Genomic DNA, 22,636 nt, shown 5'->3' on the forward strand with positions numbered 1-22,636 from the left:
TTCATAGGAATTAGAGAAGGACAGAGGATTAGAGCAGACTAATTTGTGGAGGGGGCTTGTCTTTTTAACTTATTCCTTACTTAAACACACACACACACTCTCACGTGGTAAGAAAAGAGCAGAGATGCCCTTCTAATTATCTTCCCAATATGTAGCCACAGAAGACATGGGTTTTATTCATATCACATCTAGGGTATCAGTGATTTTTATTCACTCAAGGATTATTTAATGGATTCCTGCTGTGGAGATCAAGTCGGAATTCAGGCCCTCACTGAGCCAGGGAGGCAGTAAGAACCCCTCTCAGCAGTGGAGGTGGTTTTATCTCCGCCAGCCTTAAACAGTCCTCTCCAGCTTTTCTGATGGCAGACCAACCACCAGGCAGGGTTCCAAGATGGGCAGCCCTCCTCTCTTCTCTCCTCCTAATCTTCCCACAGCCATTGAAGTACAGATTGCTTCACTGGCCCTTGGGACACATGACTGATAGCACCTTGGGAAAATCTAGCCCTTCATAGATAACCTCCTGGGGACACCTGTATGTGTGCTGCAAGTTGGCCCCGCAGCTGACACCGTTGTCCTTGTTGAAGTGGGTTATAGGATAGTGATGTGTGTTGCTTGCTGGGCTTTCTGGAATCCCTGTGTCAAGGACATGCGCTTGTCCATGCTCTTGCCTTGTATCTGAAGTTCCTTCACCGTCAGGTTCCTGCACGGTTGCTCTTGAATACCTAGAGGCACCTTTTCACTACGGCCCTGATGGGGAGGTGGGATTTTCAGCTTTGACATACCCCTGAAGTTTTTTTAAAAATTTTGTCATCATAAACACTCTATAGTTTGGCGCGGGTATTGTCTTTGGACAGAGAACATTGAGGAAAAAAATGCCCCTGGTATCCAAGTTCTTAGGAGCTCAAGTGAAACAATCAAAAATAATATAATCGTATTTCTTTTGTTTATAGACTCATAGGAACTCTTGTTTCCCAGTCCCCTCTTGAGGTTTGGAGGAGCAATGGCATTATTAAAGAACAGCATTAAAGAAGAAAACTTAGAGGGACTTCCCTGATGGTCCAGTGGTTAAGACTTAGCCTTTTAATGCAGGGAGTGCAGTTTGATCCCTGGTTGAGGAATCCCGCATGCCTTATGGCCAAAAACCTAAAACATAAAACAGAAGTAGAATTGTCATAAATTCAATAAAGACTTTTAAAATTGTCCACATCAAAAAAAAAAAAAAAAAAACTGGAAAAAAAAAGAAGAAAATGTAGAAAACCTGTGCTTATATTCTTAAAATTACTTATTTTAAACTTGCGTTAAGGACCCAATACTTGCTTGTTGAGGAATTTGTGGATAAGTCAGTGGTTGGAAGATTTATGGGTTGTAGTTGGTCTTACTGTATAGTCAGAGGTTGGCGGAGGTCGGGGTAGGGGGTGGCCGTTGGTGGAGCCCAGGTTGGTCACTGCCCTGACGTGGTGTGGGTTGCTCTCATCGGGCAGCAGGTGGCACCAAATAGCCAAAACAAATCTGGAAAGAGGTACGTGGTAGTCAGATTTCACCTTGGGTTGGCTTAAACATTTTGGAATTAACAGTACTTTCACATTTTTCCCCTTAGAGATCACATCCTCCAAGGCTAAATTCTGTAGAAATCTTTGGTTTTAATGGAGTCCTAAAAATTAACATCTCCAGGTTAAATGGTACATAACAATATTGATTTTCTTTTTGAAAGGATTATGACTGTGGATGTTGAAAGCAACTGTAAGATTCTTCTATAGATACACTCACTGGCTTAGGTGTCTGAATTTTCCTGTTTTTATGAAATCTTCTAAATACATTGCTAATGGAGGTGTTAAAATTAATCTACTGTTAAATGTATGTTGTTGACATGATAATGTCTGCCTCGATGGGAATCTGGGAGTGTACTCCCATCCAGGAAGTTTCTGTTTGAGCAGAGGTGGCTGACTCTGTGAGTTACAGCTGCGTGGCTCAGTTGTGAGGTGGACACGATACCTCTCACTTAGGAACATGGAGGATGTGCTGGTCGACAGCTTGTGAGAAAACAGCTAGTGATGAGAGGGGGTGTCTGTGCTTTTGCCACCACAAGGTGAACTGCACCTCAAGCAGTGCTTTTGTCCACAGCTCAAGTGGTCCGTTTGGGATTGCCAGGTGGTGTCTGGTTTGATTAGAGCTCCAGCGATTGGGTCTGCTGACTCTGGTCTCTGTGCGCATTCTTGGTGCACACTGAATGAGGTTTTCATGAAATGAGCATCCAGGTACAAAATCTTATCATTTTTGAATCTTAAGATGGGGCAGGTGGGGCAGGATAGTTGGGGAGATGACAAACATCTTTTTCCTTGGGACATTTTCCCACAACTAAGTGGAGGAGGGTAGGCATCTTTCTTCCTCTTCCCTTTTTTAATTTACTCGGATGGTTGTGTATACAAAACATGCAGGAATTTGACTACACTGATACAACTTAAGCACATATCGTTGCCTCCTAGAATCTGTTTTTCACACAGCACCAGGATTGACCTTTTAAAGACATTCGTCCAGTAACGTCAGTTTTTGGGTTAAAAGCCTGCTGTGTCTTCCATCACACTTAACAGCCCTTCGTGTCTGGCCCCACCTGCTGTTGTATCCCCATCTCCTTGTCTCTCACCCTGCCCACCTGACTCTGGCCACACCGAGCTCTTCATTCCTCCAACAAGCTGTGCTGGTCTCACTGTAGGGCCGTCACACGTGCGGTTTCCTTTGCCGAGAACGTTATTCCTCTTGATCTGAGTGTGAAAGATCATTGAGGTCTCAGTTTACATACTGACTCAGGCCTTCCCTGACCCACCACCAGCTCTAAAATAGCCATTCATCCATTGAATTCACCCCATGAATCGCAGCACGCCAGGCCTCCCTGTCCATCACCAACTCCCGGAGTTCACCCAGGCTCACGTCCATCGAGTCAGTGATGCCATCCAGCCATCTCATCCTCTGTCGTCCCCTTCTCCTCCTGCCCCCAATGCCTGTTTTATTTTTAAATTAAGATATAACCGACATATAAGATTAAGCTTGTAAGTTTAAAATGGTGTAAGATATGTTGTTTTGATATGTTTATATAATATAGTGTGATTACCACTGTAGCATTGGCTAAGACCTCTATCACTTCGCATAATTATCATTTCCTTTTTGTGGTAAGAATGATTAAGTCTGGCCTCTGAGCAGCTTTGAAGTTTATAACACAGCATTATTGATGTTATCCTCTGTCACATCGCTGTAGCTTCGTTTTATTTTCTTTCAGCTGTCTTGCCTTTTCTTGTGTGCTGTATGTCCAGCTCACCCTACTAGGGCGTAAGCTTCACTAGTGCTGGGTCCTTACCTTGTTTACTGTTATCCCCGGCATCTGGAACAGTGCTGAGCATGTACTGGGTCCTCAGTACATTTTGGTTCCATGAATGAATAATAGCTATATTGAAGGGAGAAGCTATATATTTACAGCTAAATATGTTTCACCTAACTCTCTTGAGGGCCCTGTGATAAAGCAAAGATGTCAGTGGGCCAAACATTGAGACCAAAGTTCTGAGAATTCCCATTTATCCCTGTAAAACACTGTGGCCGTGGTTGGGCCCCTGAGGCGGGGGTATTGGGGTTGGTAGTAGAATTTGAAATAACACAATCATATACGTAATTTCAGTCATTATTTAGTCACTTTTTTGATGCCTGTTAAACACCACCAGTACTGTCACTCAGTTCAGTTCAGTTCAGTTCAGTCTCTCAGTCGTGTCCAACTCTTTACGACCCCATGAATCGCAGCACGCCAGGCCTCCCTGTCCATCACCAACTCCCAGAGTTCACCCAGGCTCACGTCCATCGAGTCAGTGATGCCATCCAGCCATCTCATCCTCTGTCGTCCCCTTCTCCTCCTGCCCCCAATGCCTCCCAGCATCAGAGTCTTTTCCAATGAGTCAACTCTTTGCATGAGGTGGCCAAAGTACTGGAGTTTCAGCTTTAGCATCATTCCTTCCAAAGAAATCCCAGGGCTGATCTCCTTCAGAATGGACTGTTTGGATCTCCTTGCAGTCCAAGGGATTCTCAAGAGTCCTCTCCAACACCACACTTCAAAAGCATCAATTCTTTGGTGCTCAGCCTTCTTCACGGTCCAACTCTCACATCCATACATGACCACTGGAAAAACCATAGCCTTGACTAGACAGACCTTTGTTGGTAAAGTAATGTCTCTGCTTTTCAATATGCTATCTAGGTTTACTATGTCATTTAATATTAGGCATCAGTTTTCTAACATGTAAATGAGATGGTTAGATAAAGTCATGTTAGTTCTCTCACATCACGTTGTATGAATTTCTAGGAGAAGCTAAAAGCTTATAGTTTATGATGACATACAATAGAAATAAATTTGTTCATTCAGGGACTTCCCTGGTGGTCCACTGGCTAAGACTCTGTACTCCCAACGCAGGCGGCCTGGGTTCAATCCCTGGTTAGGGAACTAGATCCCACATGCTGCATCTAAGACCTGGCACAGCCAAATAAGTAAATAAACATAAAAAAAATTTTTGTTCATTCAGAAGCCTGAGGGAGGGGTTCATCCAGCTCCAATGAAATTCTAAAATTACAAAGTTTAAATATTAGAAAGAAGGAAGAACCCACCCTTTGTTGGGCATCTATCATCTCATTCAGTCTTCTCAACAATCTGTAGAGTATCTTCCCCCTTTAATGTCTGGGGGAACGGAGTCTCAGATGTTAAGTGCTGCGGCCAAGGTCACACACATGTTATGAGGCATTGCTGACCTTACAAACCAGCTCTTATGGACTCCCAAGACCTACTCTTGGCACGTAGGACCTGTGTTACCTTCTGCTCACCTTTGCTCAGTAGATTTGTAGGGACCAACGGCTTAGACATCTGACTAGGGTTTTCCTTTTCTTTCTCAGAGACCTGTAAGAAGGCGCTGATGTGGAGGAGCAGCTGAGACGGTCCAAGATGACGACCACAGTAGCCACAGACTACGACAACATTGAGATCCAGCAGCAGTACAGCGATGTCAACAACCGCTGGGACGTGGATGACTGGGACAATGAGAACAGCTCCGCACGGCTCTTTGAGCGGTCGCGCATCAAGGCTCTGGCAGGTAGGTCTCCCTCCCGCCCCACCGTCGAGGCCTGGGATGCCTTACAGATCCCTTTGAAATCAGGCACTCTGTTGCCCTTGCACGATAGACTCATATCTACTTGACCATGTCCTCCGAGAGCAAGCTGACCATTTTAGAAGATGGCCAGTCCCCTATTTGGAGAATGGTCAGTCTCAAGGCCAGAATGATTCAGAGCACAGGGTGTTTGTATAGCCATTCAGAAAGAGTTGCCCTGTGTTTGTCAGACTGTTTTATTTTTAGCACATCTTACGTTTCAGAATATTGAAGTGTACTGTACCTTAGACATAAAAATACAGTTGACCGTGGAACGACATGGGAGTTAGGGACACTGACCTGCTGCACATTCGAAAATCCACATTTAACTTTTGACTCCCCCAGAACTTAACTTCTAATAGCTCACTGTCAGAACTTAATACTAACATCCCACTGTTGACCTGAAACCTTATCAATAATATAAACAGTTGATGAATACATATTGTGTAAGTTAAATGTATTATATATTATATTCTTGCCATAAAGTAAGTTGGAGAAAAGAAGAAAATGTTAATAAGAAAATCATAAGGAAATACATTTACTGTGTATCTGTATATTTATTGAAAAAAATTGTGTAAGTGTACCTGCACAATTCAAACTCATGTTGTGTGAGGCGGGGGTCCCCAGCCTCTGGGCCATGGACTGGTACTTCCTGTCAGATCAGCAGCAGCTCTAGATTAGAAATAAAGTGCACAACAAATGTACTGCACTCGAATCATCCCAAAACCATCCCCCTACTCCTGGTCCATGGAAAAATAGTCTTCCACGAAAGTGGTCCCTGGTGCCAGCAAGGCTGGGGACTGCTGGTGTAAGGGTCAACAGAATACAAATAAACACGTTTACTTACGGAGTGTGCTACATGAATTAACCAGATGTGTTACAGTACTCACTTTGAGTGGCTAAGGTTAGTATGTATCACATGGCAGAAGTTTTTGATCTGAAGAGCAGTAGCTTAATCTGGTGAGGGCACATTTAATACAGGTAAGTCTGCCATTGATCAAGTTGACAGGCACGTGTCCCCTACGTTGTGATTTCTCACCCCCTTGTTGCTGTTCAGTTCTTAAAGCACACTTTTACCAGGGCCCTAGGTGAGCAGGGAGTGTTCTGTCCTGAGATGGCCCTGAAGATCAGGAAGGGGCTCGGTCACAGTGAAAAGTCAGCAGTACTGAAAACATGTAAACCATGTGGAGTTTATTCAGAATCTTGCCTCTGTACTTTGAGATTTCAAATAAAATGATTTCTGAGTGAGAAAATCAGGTTTATGTATTTTTTCCTGATATCTTTAATTATGACCTATAAATTGAAGTCACAGCTTAAAAAGGTAAGTTTACTGTTAATTGTGAAGATAGCTCACTTTTTTGTTACCTTTACAGCATAATGTGATTAAGAGGCATGTACTGCTTAGAGGAGGAACTTAATCCTGAATGGTTTAGATGACAAAGAGAAGTGACAGAGCAGTAGATAAATTCACCTTTAAGCTAGACTTGCTCCTGACCTTAAATGGTGTGACCAGGATCCATTTTCTGTCTCTCTGCATTTTGGCTTTGCTTGCTGGTGTAGACGCCATTATCAGGTAGGCTTTTGGGTCCTGGAGTCCCAGGATGGCTGCCACAGGTTCCGGATCTGTCTGAAAGGACATCCAGCAGAGAAGCACACCTCTGATTGCCCAGTCTTGTGCTTCTCCGAGGCCCTGGGATCGCCTCACCAACTTGACTGATTATGCTCATTTCACATGCCTCTCTCAGAACCTTTCTCCACTGGAGTCACAAGGTTATGCTGGTTGACATCAGCTAATCAGGGTGCATCTTGGAGTGCAGGGAATGGGGAGTGGTGGGGTTGATGAGGGGTCAGTCCCACCCAGACAGCTAGGCTAAAAAGTGTGGAATATAATGGGAAAAGAGGAAGAGGGAAATGGATGTTGGGGATGAAGCCAACTGAATGCTGTGGGAAAATTTTCAGTTGCCCTTAGGAGAGTTTGTTTCTTGAGTGGTGGTGACTTAAAGATCTTTCTTGAACTTACCTGACTTGAGGTAAGTTGACTCAAGTAAGTGACTAACCAGATAGTCACTCTAGAATTGGAGTGTTGTTTTCTAGCTTATTCACTAACATGGAACCTCATGGAAACCATGATCCTGTCCTGTGCTAGTGGATTGATTTGTACTTCAGTCTCTTGCCTCATTTTCTTGAGTTTTCATTTGAGCCTTTAGACCAGTGTGGTACTATAGTGACCAGTCATCTTTGATCACCAGTCAGCTGCTTTCTGGTTCCAGACTGCTGTGTACAGTTGACCCTTGAACAATGGGGATTTTTAACTGTGTGGAGAATTGGTGTCCCTCACCCCTGTGTTGTTCAAGGGTCAACTGTAGTATTTTGCTTTTACTTGCCGATTGCAGAGCAGATCCTTGTTCTTTGTTACTGTAGTTCCAGAGGAGGTCCCCATCTGTTCTAGGATTAATCAGCTGTCCTTACACTTCCTAAAATGTCTTTCCTTCTGTGTTATCCAGGTGCTTGAACAAATGATAATGATAGTAAACATGCTTCCTGTGTGTCAGGCACTGTTCATGGCATATTTTAACAGTTAATCCCATAGCAGTTGTGGGGGAGGTTATTATTACCTGCAGGTAAGCCCATGAACTGACTGAACTGACAGGGGAGGAAACTGAGGCACAGGTAGATTAAGTAGCTTGCCAAGGTCACACTGCTGACAAGCGGCTGAAGGCAGACCAGCTCTGAAGTGTATAGCCTACTATTTTTTTATATTCGATAAAATGCAAAATGATTCAGAGCTCATGGGTGAGAGGAATGATAATGGGTAATTCAGACATGTTAGAAAGATCTTGAGAAGGCTCAGGAATGCATCCTGTGGCTTGAAGAAGCCATGAATAACTGTAAGGAGTTATTGAAAAGAAAACATGCTGCCTCCAGGATATTTAACGTGAAAAGAAAAAAGAAATTGCTTTTAGTGAATCCAGAAGACTCCAGGAAAACCATCTGTTTATTGAGGAAACTATCTTGCTTGTTTTCTGACTTCCCAGGTCTGTGTGACAGAACAATCTCTGAGCTCTCCAAAAAGCCTACCATGCTAATGGCAGGAATAACAGTCCAGTCCAGCAGTGTCTAGAACCGTGGTTCTGGAATTTGAGTGGGCTTCAGAATGTTGTGGAGATCTTGTCAAAGCACAGATTATGGGCCTACTCCCAGAGTTTCTGATCCAGTAAGTCCAGGATGGTACTTGATGATTTACGTTCCTAGCAGTTTCCCACATGATGCTATCACAGCTGTCTGGGGAATCATGTGTTGAGACTGGTGTAGAGGACTGATGGTCATCTGGTCTACTTTGTCAGGTGTCTGAGGCCATTTCATCTAGAAACAAAACAAATGAACAAATAAACCAGAAACAAACTCACAGAGATCAGATTAGTGATTACCGTAGGGAAAGGGGGGTGAGAGTGGGTAATGGGGGTAGAGGGTGTCGACTGGTGAATGGATGGTAACTGGAATTGTGCTGGCAATCACTTTGTAGTGTATATAGATGAGAATTCTATTGCTGTGAGCCTGAAGCTTACATGCTTTTTAAAAAAAAGCTTTTACTCTTTTAAAGAAATGTAAAAGGTAAATGTTTTCTTTTTACAAGTGATGGGTGTTTATGGTTTAGGTTATATTTTGTAGAATCAACACAAATTAAGGCAGGTAGAAAAAGTAATCTTTTTAAAAGTGTAACATTTAGCCTGATAAAGTAATTAGAATTAATATCTTTATATCAACACTCATAAACAGTGAATTTTAAAAAATAGGAGGCTGTGTACCAAAATATTTCGTGTTTCTTTCTGAGTGATTTTTTTTTTTTTTTGTATCTGTATTTGAACTTTTTCCTGAAATAAATCTGAACAATTTGGTAATTAGGGAAAAAGCATAAAAACATCTTAACATCTAATATCACATCCCAAAATTTTGATTAATGCCCCCCCCCCCCCAATATAATGGCACAGAGAAGTAGTAGGAGAAAGCCTGTGTACAAATGAACATTTCAAAAAATGTCAGAAATTAAAACCAAAATGACTTTGGGAGTTGTCACTCATCAGCATTTATGAGCTAAAATTTTTCAGGAGAGCCTTTCTGCAAAGCTGTGGGAATGACAAAAGAAATTGACCTTGAGTTTATGTGATTGTGGAGAATCAAGGAAGCTGAGAAAATGAAGTGAAAGCACCTAACTGTATCTTTTACATTACATGGATAGAGTAAATAACACTTATTTAGTAACTATGTATTCCCTTTAAAGGGAAGTTTTCATTGGGGTGACCAAGCATTTCTTGCTGAAATCCCTGTCCTCATTATAGGCCCCTTCAGGGTGGATCCTCCTCCAGGAGGTGATTGAGGTTCCCCCCAACCCCCACTCCCACCCCCAGGCCCTGTGGTTGTATGGGTCTTTTAATTTGTAATCTCCGGGAGAGCAGGAAATTTCTTAGGGCACTAAATGAGCTCTCTAGTGCTAATTAAAATTAGTGGGGACGTTTCAAAACTATATCCTAAAAATACTCTGCAGTTACAGATAAAAAAACTTAGGCCGAGGTTTTCTCCAGAAGAAAAGACCTGGATTCTATACAATGAGAGTTAGAGCAGAACTTGCCTCTACTTTCTGCCCGTTGATTGCAAATTTCAAGCTATCATTAAGGTTACATACTTATATGATTTAGTATACTTAATTCCCAAATGGATAGACCTGCACAGATGGTGGAAACTTATTTTGAAACTGCAGAAGAGGAGATTTCCCTGGTGGTCCAGTGGCTGACTCTGAGCTCCCAGTGTAGGGGGCCTGGGTTCGATCCCTGGCCAGGAAACTAGATCCCACATGTGTGTGCTAAGTCACTTCAGTTGTGTCCAACTCTTTGCGACACTATGGACCCTAACCCGCCAGGCTTCTCTATCCAAAGGATTCTCCAGGCAGGAAGACTGGAGTAGGTTGCTATGCCCTCCTCCAGGGGATCTTCCCAATTCAAGGGCTGAACTCCTATGTCTCCTGCATTGGCAGGCAGATTTTTTTTTTTTTTTTTTTACCACTAGCGCCACCTAGGAAGCCCGGATCACATATATCATAACTAAAGATCCTGCATGCTGAAACAGACCCAATGCAGCCAGATAAATTAATTAAAAGCAAAAAAATAAAAAAAAACAGTAACTCCTGTTTTAAAAAAAAGTAGAAGATTTTTTAAATTTACCTTTTTTGAGAGAGATGTCTTATTTTTTCTACCAGTAATGAGTTTTTTAATTAGATGGTTTAGATACTGGCTTCATATTTTTTAAGATCTCCTGTACTATAGTGGTTTTACATAGAATTCTGCTTCCCAGAATACGCCTGTTAATGTACAATCCATCTCCCCTGCCAGGATGAATACATAAACAAACAAATATATATAAAATATTTTACTTCCTTCTAGTGAAAGTATGGCGCCAGCTTGCTGTTGAATATGCAAAGAGATCTATAAAACATGGTCTGGAATGATCCAATTAGGAAGATAAAAGCCTGTTTATTTGTATGCCAGTGCCAAGAAAGTAGTGTAGGCAACTAGCACGCTAGTAATTTAGAGAGAAAGATTGATTGCAAGAGGGAAAAAAACCAAAACCATTTTTAAGAGTCTGAGTCTAGTAATATAAAACCCATTGGAACTTGGAGAGAGACTGAGTCTTGAACCTTTGTGCAGCTGCTTCCGTTTCCACTGCAGCAGAAGAGGAGAGGCTGGGCTGCAGGGCTCTGAGAATGCCTTTCATGAAAATAGAAAGCACTTTCAGCCTTCCAAGATGGTACACCACCTTGAGCTTGGACTCATTCCTTGAAAATTAAGCTAGAGCTTTTCTTATTCGCGTGCTCACCACCCTGTTCAGATGGAACACTTTTATGCCCCAAGGGAAAGGCTTTTTGCATGATGGAGTGGGGGGCTTCTCTGGTAGCTCAGTTGGTAAAGAATCTGCCTGCAGTGCAGGAGACATGAGTTTAATCCCTGGGTCAGGAAGATCCTTTGGAGAAGGAAATGACAACCCACTCTGATATTCTTGCCTGGAGAACCCCATGGACAGAGGAGCCTGGCAGGGTTGCAAGAGTCGGACAGGAGTTAGTGACTAAATTACCAGTCTCTGTTCTCATCTACTCTTGAGGCTGTTTGCCTAAATTATGCATTATTTGGGATTATTTCTGAGAGCGGCATGGTCCCTAGTGCCCAGTAAATACACCACCTATTGTTTGTGAAATCTGAATCTGGAAGAATATTTCATATCAAAGGGGTTTATGCAAAGCTATTGAGAGAAAGTCTGTTTAGGTCATTACATGCAGTCCTGGATTATACCCTCAATTTATTTTCTGTATATATAAAGCTTCAGTAGTGTCCCATCCGTAGGACTACAGAAATCTTTTCTTTCTCTTTTAGATACAGATTCCTCAGATTTCCCTCCCATCTCTTTCTCCTTGCTGCTGTAGATGACCCCCTCCTGACTTTTGAAATCTGCTTGGATTCCTGCTCCTATTCCTTATAATCTTCAAATTCTCTCTCATCTCAGCAGTGGCTGAAACTCCATAGTAGCTGAGATGAATGATCCTGTCTGGGAGCACCAGCCTCTCCTTTATCAAACCTCTTAACCACACACCATTCCTCTTCCTAACCCAGCCCCCATTCCTGCCCCTCAGTCACTTTCAAGTTTTATTCATTTGGCAGAGAACTTCTCTATCTTCATTCCCTTATCATCTCTTGCTGCATCCCCGGTGGCTCAGACAATAAAGAATCTGCCTGCAATGCAGGAGACCTGGGTTCTATCCCTGGATCGGGAAGATCCCCTGGAGAAGGCACCCCACTCCAGTATTCTTGCCTGGAGAATGCCATGGATGGAGGAGCCTGGCGGGCGACAACCTATAGGGTCGCAAAGAGTAGGACACAACTGAGTGACTAACACTTTTACCTTCACTACATCTTAGCCCTTTTCTTAACTTCTCACCCAACAAGAAAATTTTCCTTAAGTCAGTCTCTTATTTTTGAGGAACTCCGATCACCATTTTTAGGGGGAAATTCCTTATATTTTATGGTTGATTTATGATTTAACTTAGGGAATGTGACCTGTCTTTTGTTGGAGACTACCTAGGTAAGCAAAAGAGGAAAACATTATCATTTTTATCCAGTCTTCTGCTTTTCCTACTCTCTCTGCATATGTACACCCCCTACCCACAGCCATCTGTCTGTCTGTTAAGTATCAGCTTTATTGAGATATTACTTCAGTTGCTCAGTTGTGTCCAACTGTTTGTGACCCCATGGCCTGCAGCACGCCAGGCCTCCTTGTCCATCACCGGCTCCTGGAGCTTATTCAAACTCCTGTCTGCCAAGTCTGTGATGCCATCCAACCATCTCATCCTCTGTTGTCCCCTTTTCCTCCCGCCTTCAATCTTTCCCAGCATCAGGGTCTTTTCCAGTGAGTCAGTTCTTCGCATCAGGTGGCCGAAGTATTGAAGTTTCAGCTTCAGCATCAGTCCTTCCAATGAATATTCAGGACTGATTTCCTTTAGGATTGACTGGTTGGATCTCCTTGCAGTCTAAGGAGGTATTACTTACATATTGTAAAATTTACACCTGTAAAGTATACAATTCAGTGGTTTTTAATATACTCACAGTTATATTTAATAACACTAATCTCAGAACATTTCATCACCCCCAAAAGAAGTCACATACACATTAGCAGTCACTTCCCATTTTCATTCCTCCCCATCTCCAGGCAGCCACTAATCTAGTTTCTGACTATGGATTTGTCTACTCTGGACATTTCAACTAAATTGAATCCTACAATATGTGGCTATTTGTGACCAATTTCTTTTACTTTAGCAAAATATTTTCAGGGTTCATCCTTGCGGTGGCATGTGTCAATACCTCATTTCTCCCTCTGTTCTCTTATGTAAGTAATGGTGGTAGATGAGTGGGAAGAACAGAAAAAATTCTGTAAAAGTTGCCAACACCATAATACTGTGATTTTATTTGGCAGTTGCCTTGGAGCAGATGGCAGATCTCTCGTAGGCATCTGATACTGTGGAGTTAAATACTTCTTCATTTACTTGGATGTGGTCACCAGAAAAACCTACTGATGGGTGTTTGGTCATCTTGTATGGTCATCTTTGTTCCCTCTGTTGAATTCACTTATACCGTTCAACTCTTTAGCCAGTGTTCCACCAAAGCGGACCCATGAGCAAATAAAGAAGAAAATATAAGAAAGTAACAAGATAATATGTCATTTATATGCAAGGCATTTATAAAGTCCTGTCCACTTTAAAAACACATCTCACAATGAGAACAAACTAAAAATATCACAAAGTCAATTCTACAATGAAATTCAGATAGCTACGGTTTTTTATTTAACTGCCATTTTCAGCAGTACCATTCAGTTTAGTATTCTAATTTGTAGAGAAAACTGATCTGGGGAGATGTTAGTTTCTTGAATTACAGTTTTGATGTTTGACACCAAGCTGATTTAAGAAGATGGCTTTGGTTATTAAACGGTGTATCTGTCATGAGTTTTTACATGATCACATTCAATACAGTAATCCAGTGGGAGGGTTCTGGGTACCATGGTAACAAGCATTTGGTTTATGCCTGCTGATGGGCTTCTCTGGAAAGAATTCTGCATTCAGAATTATTATGGCTTCGCCCTTTCTGGTTGTCAGAAACAGGGATTCACTTAAGTATCTGAATAAAAAAAGGTAGAGTGTGGTGAAGTTGGGGCACAGGTTACTGCAAAGCTTCCAGCTTGGGAGACCCAGAAATTCGTTAGTGACTGAGGTTGCGGTAGGGCTGGAGGCGATCTTCATCTTTCAGGTGGGGTGGGTGCCTCGCTGACGGGAGCCCTTTGCATAGTGCTGGTGTCTGCTCACCATACGTCAGCTCACACGTGGCTGTGGTGTGTTGTAGTTCCAACTCTACCTCCTGCCAGTCTTTTCTGTTCTGGTCTCATTGCTAAATGATTCAATACCTTGGCTTCTCTAGTCCACATCTCTGTGAGGTTGAGTATGGAGATGGGGCTCCAGATGGCCCAGAGAATCTTTTTATACCAGGTCATGACCAACTGATTACTTACAAATGACTACCTTTAGGAGCAGTATCCATAACGTTGGTGAAGAGTAAGAAGCTATGTGGATAAAACACACCAACCCCGTCCATCCATGGCTTAGAGAGAATTCAGCTGGCAGTTGGAGGCTGTGGTTGGCATTTCTCATGCAGAATTGTGGTGTGGTGGGGGAAGGCACTTTATGTTAGGACTTTGGGGGAAAGATACTGGTGTATTTTGTGTGACCAAGGGAAGAGCCAAACAGCCGATCAGAAGAGAAGGCAAGGTGCAGACAGGCCCCAGAACAACAGAAAGTAAGGGTTTCTATTCCTCAGTCTGTTGATTTTAGCTTCTATTTCTGCTCCTGCAGGTAGTCTTCCAGGTAGCAGGGAATGTAGCTGCCATGTGCCCCTGAGCTTTGCTATCCACCTCTTGCCTCATTTTTCTAGTTTCAGTTGGCAACATTGGTGGCTGTTTGATAAGGAGGCTGTAATTTACTAGACTTTGGTCAAGGGGTAACTCCTGAACGGGTGAACTGTGATGTGGGGGTGCAGAGGGATGGAAGAACATGGTAGCTCTCCCTGGAACCACATGGAGCTCTTCCTACAAAAGGGGGTGGGTGCTGGGCAGATGGCAGTGCATAACAGTAGATGCTCATGGCCTGTTTTCGGATAGATTGATGTTCTTGATTCAGAGATAAAACTATTTTATAAAATGGCACGGTGACTTTCACCATTGACTAACTGCTTCTTTAAAACAAAGCAACCAGTAAGCTTATAGCTTCCTTTTGGTTAGTCGCTTAGTCATGTCCGACTCTTTGCAACCCCATGGACTGTAGCCCACCAGGCTCCTGTGTCCATGGCATTTTCCAGGCAAGAATACTGGAGTGGGTAGCCATTCCCTTCACCAGGGAATCTTCCTGACCCAGGGATCGAACCCAGGTCTCCTGCACTGCAGGTAGATTCCTTACTGTCTGAGCCACCAGGGAAGGCTCAGCAGCTTCCTTTAATACCTTTGAAAAAATATAGAGAAATGAACACTAGTGTGTCAGTCTTTAGAGTGTGCCTTATTAGAGTTAGCTGTTCAGTTTGTACCTAAATTAACTTGTGAATTTGCTTGGTGATTTAGGGACTTGGAAACAGTCTAGACTGTTGTTTCTTTTGGGGCCTCAACGACCAGAAGAGTGTGACAGGTGCCTGGTAATAGCATGTCACTCCAGATTTCTTAGCAGTATAGTGACGTAAGTACATTAGCATGTTCCTTACCAGTACGTTTTCTATTTTGGGCAATAGGCTATATAAGAAAGTCAGTACATGGGATGGTTATATCAAGGTGTCACAGTTTCCCAAAATCTGAATCTTAGTCTCCATTTTCCGATTGATAAACATACCCATTTCCCACAATTCTGATTTCAGATTATCATTATTTAATTTTCAAGGGAAGTTTTGATCTCTTTTCTGTAGACCTGTGAGTTTTCAGAACCCTAAGGTAGTGATGTATTACTGGGTGAGGCTGATAAAAATTTTGCCACACACGTTTAAATTTCTTCAGAGTCCTTTGATTTTTTGAGCATGTATGTGAAATGGCTTTATTAGCCACATGATTGTGTCTGTAGGCATCGTAAGAAACAGATGGCTGAAGTCAGGGAGATGCTGGGCCATTTGCCAGGTCCCCAGGCACCCTCTGCATTGCACATTACCATTTGGGTCACCTTCTTAAGTCTTCGGGAATACCAAGCTCTCACTGCTGCTCCAGCCTGAGTCTTATTAATTTTGTGTGTGTGCTCAAGGTGGATGTATCCGTGCTTTGTCTCTCTGGCTGATTGCTAAGAAGTCCTCAAAGACAGTAAAGGTGTGTCACGTTTTTTCAACATTCTTTGTGTAAGTCAGAATGTGATACTGCTACTTGTGCTAAAGAACCAGTTCATGGTCAGAACTAATAAGTGTCACTTCATTGGGGAAAATTTCTCCCTAATTTCTGTAATACCCATTGAAAAATTAGTTCTATGTATTTAAGACTTTTAGCTTAAAATATATTATAAAATATTAATATTGCATTATATATCATACTTTGCAATACATGCACTGTAAAAAAAAAAGAAGAAAATCCAAACTCTTTGGAAGTAGACAGTGAATGTTCCCCTCCCCCAAGCCTGTCTCTATTCCTAAAGATAATTCCTTTTGAAAGTTTGATGTATGTCTTGATGACTGTTTTATACAGTCTATTTCCTCAAAACAGATTCCATGTTGGTGAGGAACATGCTGATGTTGTGCTTAATGTCACCATACTGGGAAAAAAATCTGGAATGGCACTTTCTTACAGGGCACCTGTCGTACTATAAAAGTTTGAAATATTTTCCATGTAAATTATTGTGAACAGTAGCAGGACCAGCTGATTGTTAGAATCGGGAGTTTAGTCTTCCCCCACCAAAGAGCATTGCTTTAGACTTCTGTCCTTGCAGGATCCGATCTCCCTACTGCATTGTTAATTGACAGTGAGGTTTCTAGGGGTTTGGGAAATTGTTTGGAAGCTGCTATAGACCATTATACGGTGGATCAGACATTCTTCCACGAAGCCGTCAGTATGGCCCCTGCCTCTTTTTGTTCTGCACAGGTCTGCCCCTAGGTTTTTTTGTCTGTTTGTTTATTTGTTTTTTGGCCAGAAGAGTTAAAGCTGAAGATTTCTTGTTTTGTCTGCTCCTCCTTCGGGTCACTGCAGTGTTTCTGGGCCTCTTCCCTCTTTGTCTCTCTCTCTCCCATGTTTCTGGGATACTATAGATGCTTAATGTGGGGCATCTCTAAAGAGGCAGGCACTCCTGGATGGTCCTGAAGTTTGCCTGTGTTCTCCTGTGTGTCATTGTTAACCTCAAGTGGGTGCCAGCAACTGGCGTTTGATAATTTAATGGTTCATCACAAATTTGTATGTCAGCCAGTTTTCCTCCTGGAATACTGTATCCTGACTTTAAGGGCATAGGGAATTTGGTACATGTGGTGAACATGCATGACAGAGAAGGGAATGCTATCATTGTAGTGTGTGGCTCCTAGATTACTTCCCATTTTGCTGCGGTGGCTTAGATGGTAAAGCATTTGCCTGCAATGTGGGAGACCTGGGTTCGATTCCTGGATTGGGAAGATCCCCTGGAAAAGGAAATGGCAACCCACTCCAGTATTCTTGCCTGGAAAATCCCACAGATGGAGGACCCTGGTAGTCTATCGTCCATGGGGTCAGAAAGAATCGGACACAACTGAGTGACTTCACTTTTGCTGTGACAGCCAAGGACCACTCCTCTGTCCCCCAGACTAGGCTCCAGGTGGACTTGAGTGCTGTTGTCATGGTGGTTGCTTTCACTGTTGTATAATTTAAGCCTTTTTTTTTCTGTGGTTAGCAACAAAAGAAACAATCTAGTAACTTTCTAAATCCACAGCGCTAGCAGCCTGTCATTTAGCCAGCTTGGCCCCCCGGTCAGTTTTACCTTTCTTCTAACCAGTATGTGGGTTTGATAGTTCCATGGATTGATAGTCCCAAAGCTGTGTTATATACTGATCTTGGAGAAATAAGATTAGAGATGAAATCTGTTACCCTCCGTGTGATTCTGCAGTGAAGATACAGACTTTTGTATTTGGAACTGGTCATTCTGCAGAGGATCAATGTATGCCTCCCGAGTTTGCCCTGAGCACACCATCCCTGGAACTGCCTCCAAGCATATGAGGGAAAGCCCATGTTCGTAGGATGCTTGTAAATAATGGAGAAGTATTTAAGACTGCCTTGAGAAATACAGGATGGCAAGGAGGCCACGCTGGAGGAGGCACTTGATACTAATTTGAAACCCCAAACCCCTGGCACTGAATTAACAGGTGTGCTTGTGCCGTCTTTGTGCATTTAATCAGCCATAATCTTCAGGTGTGCCCACGTGTAGTTGTTTTTTTTTTTTTTTTTTCTTTTTAACTCTTTCACATTCAGGGAGCCATTGTAATTGGCACACTCAACATCATTATTATCTGAACTCAATTTTATCACAAAGCATGTAGTTTCTATGTTTTTAAAACTGAATGGAGGACCTTAGAGTAATCACATTGATCTAACCTATAACTGATTTAAGATTTTGAAACAAAAAATTTGAGGGAAATAATCAGTAAGAAATGAATTTTTGTAGCAGTACAGTATGCACATAAATTTGTGTCCAGATCTTCAATGAGGTTATGTCCTGATAAACCCATCAGCAAGTTGAAAATGTCACAAGTCCAAAATGCATTTAATACACCTAACCTGTCGAGCACCATAGCTTAGCCTAGCCCGTCTTAAATGTGCTCAGAACCACTTAATATTAGTCTGACTCTAATAAAGCCCGTTTGATAATAAAGTGTTGTCTGTCTCACGTAATGTGTAGTGTACATGTAATGTACACTAAAAGTGGAAGCCAGAAGGGCTGTAGGTGTATTTGCCCTCTTGGTTGTTTGCCCTCTTGATCACCTGGCTGACTGGAGCTGCTGCACAGCATCACAAAGCAGTATCATAATGCAGACTGGTACTCTGGGAAAAGATCAAAATTCACAGATTGAAGTATGGTTTCTACCGAATGCATATTGCTTTTGCAAAATTAAGTTGAACTATCCTAAGGGACTATATATGGGTATATGTGTGTGTGTCCACCCACATTTGAATTTTGCGAAGTAGTGTTTACATGTATTTCATGCGTTGCTCTGATGTTTTCAGTTCCTCTTTTTTAATGCTAGTATTGATATCCTCCTGCTGCTGCTAAGTTGCTTCAGTATTGTCTGACCCTGTGCGACCCCATAGACGGCAGCCTACCAGGCTCCCCCGTCCCTGGAATTCTCCAGGCAAGAACACTGGAGTGGGTTGCCATTTCCTTCTCCAATTCATGAAACTGAAAAGTGAAAGTGAAGTCGCTCAGTTGTGTCCTACTCTTAGCGACCCCATGGACTGCAGCCTACCAGGCTCCTCCATCCATGGGATTTTCCAGGCAAGTGTACTAGAGTGGGGTGCCATCGCCTTCTCCGATATCCTAGTTCGAGTTTATAACAAGTGTTGGAAGATCCTGTGGTAACAGGTTCATTTGAAAGTACATCTGCATGGTCTCTGTTTTGAAACTATGAATCACGATGATTAGAGTGATTATTTCATGTTTTGTTTTATTCACTCATTAGTGAATGAATGAATGAAGTAGTTATTGAGCATTCATTATGTGCCAGGTACTGAGAATAGCATTAGAAATACAACTGATCCTGCAACAATGCAGGGGTTAGTGATGCCAACCCTCCATGCAATAGAAAATCTGGATATAACTTTATAGTCAGCCTTCTGTGTTGTGGTTCCTCTGTATGTGTGGTTTTGCATCTGCTGGATTCAGCCAACCATGAATCATACAGCACTGTAGCATCTACTGTTGAAAGAAATCCATGTATAAGTGGACCTGCACAATTCAGACCCATGTTGTTCAAGGGTCAACTGTATAGAGATAGATGATGAAGTGGAAACAAGCCTGTGGTCAGCAGAAAAGATTTTCTGTAGTTCTTGCAGAGGAGAGACAGTGTCAGTAGATGCAACAGAGTTTCACGGTGAGCAGGTGGTGCCCTGAATGGCATGATGGTGCCCAGCTCCCTCGGGGAGCCACCAGAAGTGAGAAGGAGCTCAAGCGAGAGCCATAAGAGTAAATGAGGAGGGCCTCGAATGTCATGCCAAGGAGTTCAGTCCTTCGTCCTTCAAGCTAGTGGCTTTCTACACTTGAGTTCAGGAGAGTTTTTAGGTAGACTCATACTTGTTATTTCAGTATGTAAAATGGCAAGCCTGGAGCCACTCTGCATGAAACAGAATGGCCTCACCTGGTTTTTTTAGCCCCAAGGATCCTGAACCTTCTGGTGACTTAACCTGAGAACACTGGTAGGTGGGACTTGAGCCCTCCTGGGGACACCATGGAGGAAGGCCAAGGAGAACAGCTAGATGGAGGGAAGCCATTTAAGGAGACTGTCAATTTGTCTGGAGATGAGGAGGAGGCCCTAAAACTGGGGCGATGGCCAAGGGTTTGAGAAAGCAAGGACTTAAACTGGATCTCTAGGCCTTGCTCTGTAGTGGACTGTTGAGGGGTGAGGTGGGAAAGGGCAGCTGGGGGAGAGGGAGCTTGGTTCTGCTCATATGAAGCCTCATGCTAAGTTGTTTGCTCTGGTGCCAGAAGCTGGGGTATCTTCAGAGTTGCGTGGGGCATTTTGGTCGCAAATATGCAAGGCAGGTCACTGTTAATTTTTATTTGTTTTTGCTCTATCCCATGGCCTCCAGTTTTCAGGACTATATTATGTTTTCCTTAGCTTGCATTTGCCTCTATTCTGCCTGGCTTTGGGGAACCATATGGGCTCTAGGGCGCTCTCATCTGCTTCCCCACACACCCATGCGCAGGTCCTCCTAGGGCCTGAGCACCCGGCTACTCCTAGGTTTGAATTCAGGCATCCAGGGCTGCCCATCTCCGGTCTGATGCTGAGACAGGAGAGTGGCTTTTGAGGCCTGGAGTCTGGGATTAAATGCCTATTCTGCTGCTTACCAGCTGTAAGGTAGTAGACAAAGTTAATTCTATAGGATGAGAACCATAATATCCTCCCTATGGAACTGTTGAGAGAACTTTAACATGGAAGGTGCCAAGCTCAGCATCTGTACACGGTAGGCATGCGGTAGGGGCTGTGAATTATAACACTGCATTAGGAAGAAGGGTGGCATGATAACCCACTCCAGTATTCTTGCCTGGAGAATTCCACGGGCAGAGGAGTCTGGGGGCTACAGTCCGAGGGGTTGCAAAGAGTCGAACCCAACTGAGCACCTAAGACACACACACATTTGGAAGATCAATCTTGTGAAGAGAGGGCTCCTCTCTCCTCCTACAAGGAGGCCTTGCATATTGAGAAATGACACATGAATGCACAGTGGGTGGATCAGAAGTCAAGTGGAAAAACAGGAACGCGGGCATATGTCTGATGGCCTGAAGACAGGGCTGACCTGTGCCCTTTTGTGCTGTGGTGTTCACAGGGCATTTGTGAGGCCAGGCCTTCTCCTGGGAGTGGGGGAGGGGGGTTGGGGGAGGGCATTGGAAAAGCCTCATTTTTTTAATTAAAAAAAAACTCTTAAGAAGTTCTTCACATTTGTGTCTTCTCTTGCTGCATTTTCCTATTTTGGGGTTTTTGCACTCAGTGCACATTACATGATCAGAACCTTAAACATTTCTTGAGAGAATGATTTAGGGAAAGCGTGTCATAAAAAATATTTTAAATCTTTTCTTGGAGTGGAGGTTGAGAAAAAAATTTTTTTTTCTCTGCAAATAGCTAAGATTGGAGGGAGCGGGAGGGATGGAGATGTAAGTGGGAGACTCGTGTTCCTTGGAGGGAGACAGACGAGCTTAGCATAGATCATCGAAGTCGAGGGACTTCCCTGGCCATCCAGGGGTTAAGACTCTGCCTTCCAATGCAGGGGGCTTGGGTTCAATCCCTGGTTAGGGAACTAAGGTCCCACATGCTGTGGGGCACAGCCAAAAAAAAAAGAACATCCAAGTCAAGTTGCCTGCACTTGCTGGGAGAAGGCTGGTCCTCTGCGGGGGTTATTAGCTTTAGGGCCCTGTTCCCTTTTGTTGAGACAGCTGTAGTCTGGTATCAGGGGATAGTAAAGAAGAAATATTGCTAGATTTTCAGGGGGATTATTTGTAATACTCAAAATTTGTGTATCACTTTCATCTTGGGCAAGATTATAAAAATATTACTATAATATTAAGAGCAGTCTTCAGTAGGGGGCATTAGCCCCTGTTTCACAGATTTCAGTCTGAGATTTTCTGAATTAGGTTGTTATTTGCCCAGCCTGCCTGCTTTAGTGGTGGTATAAATCAGGGGCCCTGCGTTCCAGGGCAGTAATTGAAAGCCTCTGATGCCTATCTGTGACCCAGCTTCTCTAACTCCCTTGGAAATTGTCCTCCTTCCCATAAGTATTTGTTGGCCTCTGAACACCCTTTAATTCATGGAAAAAAGAATATTGTACCTCTCCCTGTTAGAGAATTATGAATAAGACTTTGAGATACCTTGAGTAAACTTAGAAGATTAGAACTACTGTAGGAACAGATATTAGAACAAAGCTTTTAGATTTTTTTTTTTAAAGTAATGAATACTCATTTGTGGCATCAGTGGTGATTAAGCAGACTTTAAAACCTTTCCTGATAGAGTCAAATGTCACCAATGTTTAATAGGAAAGCTGAATAAAGAATCAGATATTTTATAGCATTCTTTCTTCTGATTGTCAAGCACAAGAGAAGTGTGACCAGTTTTAAAAGGGAGACCTAAGTGACCTATTTTTTTTAAAGGTCAAACATTTGTGTTAAGTAGTATACTAAAAAGGTATGATGGTATAAATTACCT

The 22,636-nt window shown here is 42.8% G+C and overlaps 1 protein-coding gene across 4 annotated transcripts in view; it reads left to right on the plus strand.

Moving 5' to 3' along the window:
* Positions 1-22,636, plus strand: part of SPTBN1 (spectrin beta, non-erythrocytic 1) — a 211,195-nt gene that overhangs the window by 59,899 nt on the left and 128,660 nt on the right. For all 4 annotated transcript variants that reach the window (XM_027555290.1, XM_027555291.1, XM_027555292.1 and 1 more), the window contains one exon: positions 4,918-5,114. In XM_027555290.1, coding sequence (XP_027411091.1) covers positions 4,967-5,114 — 148 coding nt within the window. In that variant the 5' untranslated portion in view covers positions 4,918-4,966. The remainder of the gene's footprint in view (positions 1-4,917; positions 5,115-22,636) is intronic.

Source organism: Bos indicus x Bos taurus, chromosome 11 (assembly GCF_003369695.1).
Source record: "Bos indicus x Bos taurus breed Angus x Brahman F1 hybrid chromosome 11, Bos_hybrid_MaternalHap_v2.0, whole genome shotgun sequence".
Taxonomy (NCBI): Eukaryota; Metazoa; Chordata; class Mammalia; order Artiodactyla; family Bovidae; genus Bos; species Bos indicus x Bos taurus.